Source organism: Chlamydotis macqueenii, chromosome 7 (genome assembly GCF_036417535.1).
Source record: "Chlamydotis macqueenii isolate bChlMac1 chromosome 7, bChlMac1.mat, whole genome shotgun sequence".
NCBI classification, from domain to species: Eukaryota; Metazoa; Chordata; class Aves; order Otidiformes; family Otididae; genus Chlamydotis; species Chlamydotis macqueenii.
The window spans coordinates 13116605-13123862 of NC_141562.1; the positions used below are offsets into that span (position 1 = coordinate 13116605).

A 7258-nucleotide genomic window follows, 5' to 3' on the forward strand; every position below is an offset into this window, starting at 1 on the left:
CGTGTTCAAGTAATTGTGAAACTGAAACCTCTGGTTTCCTCAGAACTTTGCTGCAACAGCTGATTAATGGAATCAGATCTTACATTACTTAAAAGAAGCCTCTCTGTGCAGTAGGGCACTGGAGGGCTGTTACAGAGGATTTATTTTTTCAACTCTTAGCTATGTATCCAGCACTTGAACAAGTGAAAATTGAATGAGTGCCAAACACACACATAAACCACACTGAATTTCACTCTTCCCTATACATGTCTTCAACTTGAATGACTTGGCATGTTCTTTGTACACAGGTCCATTAGTAGAGTTGGGAATGAATAAACACCTCTTTATTCTCCGTGCATTTGTTTTTTTTCCCTGGATATTTTGTAGAGATAGAACAGCTGAACATATTTAGATCAAAAAGAAGCTGTTCTATAAATTCTTACTGAATTTTTAAAATATTGATAAATTTCACTCCTAAATTACAGAAAACCGCATCCATACTACTTAGCTCAAATAGCTGGAAACCTAAGTGCAAAGGTACCCATCTTAAGGCAAAAGCTTATTTTGTAAAATCAAAAATTTGACAGGAAAACATTTTTTTTTAATTTTGTGCCTAGTGAATCACGTGACAGTAGACACATCCACAAAGACTTCACCAGGGAAGTTCTACTTAACAAGATATAGGAAACTTACCTAAATACTAAAAAAATCTAACGACACTCGTGCTTCCCCATGTGAAGAAGTTGTAATGTCATTGACTTTACAAGACCGTAACTAAGGTTAGCAACATTTTTACTTTTCAGAATTTGTACTGCAGCACCATTTATTAATTCCAGTCAAAAACTGTGCCCTGTATGCGTGTATAATACAAGATGGATTGTGTCCTAAACACCTTGTAAATGGTGAGATGGAAAACAGAAGCCTAAAAAACTGGAATGAATTGAAGTTACAGACATGCTAATACATATCCACTGATGACCTCAACATTTAGGAAGAAACCACTGACTTTTTGTTACTAACACACATACTGGGAGTGTGCTACCTCAATTCCGCTTTCAGCCACTTAAAAGTCACTGCAGTTAAAAATGTCACTCCAGTTCCCAGTTCAAACTCTGGTCACCTTGTCAAAACAGGGTGATGCGATTCAAAGCTTCACAGAAGCAGAGTATCTATAGCTACTTCAAACAGAAAATCCTGCAGTTTGAACCTTTTAGAATAATAAAGGTTAATTTCCCACAAATAGTTCATTAGAATTTCACACTGAATTTCAATAGTGAAACATCTCTGTGTGTAGCATGCAACAAATATTTAATGAAGCAAGCATTTCTCATGCTAATTCACAATAGTGTGGTTCTAGAATTACAATGTACGATGTGACAAACAGAAGTATTTCAGGTTTGCACTGCTGTTCAGTGGGACAAAAATGTATAAGCAGACAAAAGTCAATCACTAAGAACACACCAAGCTCTGAACATTTAAGTTTTTCCTTCATTTGGAGGCCCACTGGAAGCAATAATCATTTAGGGGGATGAGGCTTCAAATGCCCATACCAGTAAAGTCCAGTACAGAAGAAGGATCACAGCCATTATCTGACAAGCATCAAGCAGACAGTGGGGAAGAAATATTTGGGAGCAATAATCAAATCCAAGTTAAATGGTCAAGTTTACATTTCACAGGGTCACTAAAGTATTTCTAAAGGAAAGCTATTATAAGAAACCAATGAATTCCTAAATAATTGTTGAGCTTGAGAAGTCCAAACCAGCATGGATATCTGCTTTTCAGACTGCTTTCAGAAAGAATTTTTAATGATTACACTTCCCATTCACCTCAATTCACTCCCCAAAAAGTTTTGGCAAATCATCACTAGACAGACAGCTCTCTATAGACTACAAAGAACTTACTCCGCTGCCTTCAGTGCTACAGTAAACTGGAAATCCCAGCTTCCAGTTTAACACTGCACCCTCCCAAGAAACAAAAACACCACAGCGTTATGTAAAATCACAATGTTTCCACTAGTAATATTACTAATTATTATCAAAAGATAAAGAGATCAATAAAACATTCACCTCCCACTAGCACAACCAATTCTAAGAGAATGGGGATTATAATCTTATCATATTGTTCAACAGCAGAGACTGGCGCAATAACCTGAGTTACAAAGTGTTCACCAGCTACCTACTGTCCTAAAGTGCTTTTTAGGACTTCAGTTTCAATTCTTAATAATTTTTGGTAACATGACCACAGATATTTTATGGTTTGTGGTTTTTGTTCTCCTTTATGTGAGTTTACTGTCATTTAATCATTCACTGCATTATTTTTATATTTATATCTATCACCATACGCCATATGTGGTAAATTACAACACTACATGGGAGAATCAAAATTGGATGAGAAACACATGTTAAGTATTTTTACATAAATAACAAACTGCAATGTCATCTCCCACAAAACCAAATTATATGCCGGTAGTGCAGCAACATATTAGTACTGTTCTTGCACACTACTCTGGTATTTATACTTTTGTATTGTATTACCCTTCCCACCTAAAGTTTAGAAGGCTGTCTTTCCCTAAGCCAAGTTTTCCACGTCATGTAATTGCAGAAATGATTTGCATCATATTCCCATTTCAAGATGGAAAATCCTTTACTGTGCTAGCAGTGCAGATGAGACAGTGTCTGCCTAAAGTTTACAGCTAATAAATTCGTGTAAGATGGCACATCATGTAATTATTAAGGATTGTACTGATTGTTATTACATACATAATATTGTCACTTTAATGGTGAGTAATATTCAAACACTATTAACTTGGCTATATGATGGAAAAAAACTAACTCTATTCTATTCTCTCTATATAAACTTCTGCAAAGAAATTGGCAAGTAACATGCCTTCATATTCCCAGAAGGCTGAATCTGCTTTGTGTTTGCCGATGAAGATCTAATGTAATTCATAAGCAGCAAAAGCCCACATTTTAGTAATAAACACTATTCATTACATTTAGAGAGGCTAAAAGAGACATGAAAAATACTCCTGAATGCCAGTGTTTAAAGGAGACAGTCACTCAGAACACACAGTGCTGCTTCTACATGTGTTTAACCTAGCCTGAAAATCTGTCCCAGCAGCTTTCACTAAAGAACAGTCCAGCTCCCGTCTCGGGAAGAGCACTGGTCTGCACAACGGTGACCAAGAGCAAAACATCAACAAGGGTTCTGAGAGAAGACAGACAGCAAGGTCAGGTCTTTGTACTAACTGTTCCTGCAGCAGAGACCCTCTCCTTCAAAACAGGGCTTAAGACCATTTGGTTTTCACTGAAAGCTGCTTAATTGTTGAAAATAGCTTCTATCAAAGCTATTCATTTGTCATTTGAAAGAATTTTAAAATATAAGATACGGCAGCAGCCAGCAGGGAACCCGTCAGCCTTCCCTGCTGGAAACCCACCAACAGCTGTTCTGGGACAGCAGCTCCTTTTCTCCTTCTCCCTCATGGCTAACATTAGCAAGGGTTTGTTTCCGGAAACATGCAGCAGCAGAAGTGCCCTTCAGCTTCATAGTCTGCTGCCATCACACCAGACATCAGCAGTCAAAGTTTTGGGGACTCTACATCCTGCTACAAGCACATCTGCCTCTCCAGCTGTCCTGCTCCTACTTGTTTTTTGACCTTCCCAACCTCCTTTCCTCTTCTGCCTTTTCTAGCCAGATCCCTCTATCCTCCACAAGCAAAAGAAGTAAGCAAACAAAAGGCAATTCAGGGCATCACCAGGGCTGAAATGAATTCAACTGCTTTGCAAGAATGCTCTATAAGTTTTTTTCCAAACTCTTATCTGTAAAAGGCTGTTTTTCAGCAAGTACATAAAACACACTTCTTGCTCTAACTGAGAAGCAAGCATCATTTGCTGGTTTATTTTTCTGTACATTAAACTGCTAGGACTGTGTTGGAAGTAGTGTAACATTTAGGGTGGTAAAGCCGCTAGTAATTCACTCCTAGAGTAGGAATTTCAGGTAGTTGGTGAGGACATATCATAGAAAACACTTTATTTATGATTTACAAAATCTGTTATTGTTTCCAGATAACATAAAATGAAAGAATAAAATCCAAACATTTAAAGTCTACAAAAATCTAGACGTTTAGATTATTTTCACGTGAGCATATTCATTTATGGTATATAATCACATGTACTTTTACAGCCATTGAAAATAAAAACATTCCTTCCATAACTTGAAACCAGCTCTTTTTCGAGCATACAAGAGACACCATAAATTGGATTAAAGCAAACCTACACAACCTTGGAACCCATACATCAAACTTACAAAGTTTAAGAAAGTTAGTTCTCTGAGGACTAGAACTCCATACATTATAAGACTTTTTCCATGGGAGCCATTTATGTGAGAACAAACAAACAAAAATAAAAACCTTTAAAGCTGACGTTAAAATAAAAACATGGAATAAAGTTCATTTCTGGTGCTACTCCATTCAGTTACACCATGGGTCAATTTGGCCCATGATCTGTAGAAAATATTGTCATCATTCATCACACTAAAAAAAACACTAAAAACTTATCTAATAAAAGAATCAAATTAACTAGATGAACTAGGAAGCAATTGCCAGAAAGATTTTAGACCAGCATTAAATAAATTCAATCTTTTTAAATGCATATTGATTTAAAGTTTTCAAAGCAAATTTATTTTGTCAAATTAGTATAAGATGCAAACAAGAATGAGCTATTATAATGCCAATATTACCTTATTCGAGCAGATTAACTCTTGCTAATTATTAAATTACACATCTGGCCTGCTGCATATTCTTAGTTCGCAAAAAGTTCTAATTAGCTATTTGAAAGTGCTCAGGGTGATAGCTGAATATTCGCTGTGCGTAAGGATCACTGTCCGTTGCCATTTTTTGTCCTGTGTAATGGTGGTAGCTCTCCGGATGAAAGTGTTCACAGTGAAGGCTAATCCATTCTCTCTCAGAACTGTATCTTTCTGCTTCAGCAAGTATTCTAGTGAGAGCCATGATATAACTCAAAGCCATCTGAAGGGTCTCGTACTTGGACAGCTTCTTATCTTGACCCCACTGTGGAACCACCTTTCTCAAACGATCAAAGGCTGTGTTCAGTCCTTGCATCCGTCTTCTCTCCCTGGCATTGGCAGCCAGTCTTCTCTTTGCAGCATTCTCCATCCTTTCAGAACTGCACTTCACAACACAGCCTGGTCCGCTTCTGCACTGGATGTCTGATTCCACGCCTGAATCCAAATGACTGGATTTACAGGTTTTCATATTCGATGCAGCTTCAGGATCACACACACAAAGATTACTTTTTAAAAATTAAGTATCTAAAAAGTGTTATGGAAAGCTCTCATGTGAGTAGCTTCTGCACCTCTTGAATTGGTTTCCAGATATCAATGATGGGTTATTTTTCTTAGCATCTAAAAAAAGTATAATAATAAAATAAAAAGTCTTCTGGTTCTTCTGGAAATGTCTGAAAATTGCTTCTTATTGTTTAAAGAATAAAGAGTTTTTAATGTCTTATGCTTTCATTCTTTTAATTCCTTTAAACTCTAAGAGACAGAAAACAATGAAATCTCCATTGTCAAAATGTATGTAACTGAAGAAAATGGTCCATTTAATCCAAAAAGGATCTTAATGGATTAAAATCACATCAATTCCAAATGATAATTTCAGATGAAAGAAGTTCCGGTTCAGTTTAGGAGAGTATTTTGAAACGATCAACTGTTGCAACCTAAAGACGTAACTTCGTATCAGAAATCTCTCCTTTCTTGACTCCTGCCGGCAAGAAATGATTGTGTCTTACAGACAAGATGAGGCTTTATAGAAACTGCAAAAGCTAAACAGGTGGTAGCAGGTGGGCGGGCGGCACTCTGCTTCCATCCCAGTACCTTCCCACCCTGGGAACTACAGGGGAAAAAAAAAAAAACAAAACAGTAAAATCCGAACATTACAGCCTTCATCTGTTGAGAAGTCTTCTAAAGCCATTCTGTCCAGCCCTAATAACTTGCCATCTGGAGTAGTGTCTGTCTGGCCCCACAAGACTCTGGGCAGTTAAGCAAAAGATCCTTTCAATGGATAAGCTGTTGCAACTCAGGGAAAAAAAAAATGACTCTGCATTGTAGTATTTGTACATTAAAACATCTTTACATTCTGGTTAGATAGCATTAAGGGTAGAAGAAATAACTGTTCTAATGAAACAGAGGAAAATTAGCTTAATGGTACATGGCTGAGAATACTACTGTTCTTCACTATACAGTACCAAAATAAGTAGACTCAAATTATTATAAACCCTTCAGGATACACAATTTTAATATTATATAAAGTTCGCAACATTGCAGAGAGACTGGTACCTTAAGATAAATGGAGATTATGTATTTGCATTTCAGCAAATCCAATGTCATTAAAATAATTTAAAATACATTTAAACAGTTAAAATGTAGATACGCATTTATCAAATAAAGATTGTAAAATATTTGGATAGGCTGGGACATAGACATACACAAAGTACACAAATAGTCTGAAAACTGCCCTTTTTTATACACCATATTAAAGAATATACGCGTATTCCATGTGAATTTTTAAAAAAATTACTGTGTCTTTTCAAGAATATCCCTAAATAGGTACAGAGAACAAAAGAGGATGTGAAAAAAAAATCTGCTTGCTGGCAGTAAGGGATCATTCCTGCTACCAATTGTAATGATAGAGAAGCCACCGTACTCACACTCACACTCCATAATCAAAACATCTTTGGTTTACTGTACTTACATTATTAAAATAATTATCTACATAAACTTACAAGGAAATATCATCATTTTATGATATACTCAAAAGGTAAAAAAACCCTGCCACACCACGATTTATTATCTGTATTGATTTCAAACTTAATTAAACTGTTACCAGCATTCATAAATTAGTAACTTTTTTCATTAGAGCCTGAATACTGTATATTTATTTAGAACTGTAGCTCAATTGTTTTCATTATGACTCCAAAACTTGGTGTAGTTGTAAACAGCTGATTAATCCCCAGCAGAAGCAATGACAATGAAATGAGGTTGAATAATCCAAAAACAATAGGATGCAATTGAACACTAATGGACTCCAGCATGACAGATGTTGAACGTAGGCTGTTACGCCCAGTTGCTCTGCTCTTAATATTCTGAATCCTAATGGTCTTGAACAGAGATGATAGTTGGGGTAGGGAGTCTCCATTATTCCATTATCAAAATGTATGCCACATCTTCAATTTTTAAAGAAGTACAACGGCATCATGTTTAA

At 36.3% G+C, this 7258-nt stretch overlaps 1 protein-coding gene across 1 annotated transcript; it reads right to left on the reverse strand.

Moving 5' to 3' along the window:
• Positions 1-4795: 4795 nt before the first annotated feature.
• Positions 4796-5251, reverse strand: ATOH7 (atonal bHLH transcription factor 7). The gene has a single exon (XM_010129653.2). The coding sequence runs from the start codon at positions 5249-5251 to the stop codon at positions 4796-4798; it is 456 nt and encodes a 151-aa protein (XP_010127955.1).
• Positions 5252-7258: the final 2007 nt, after the last annotated feature.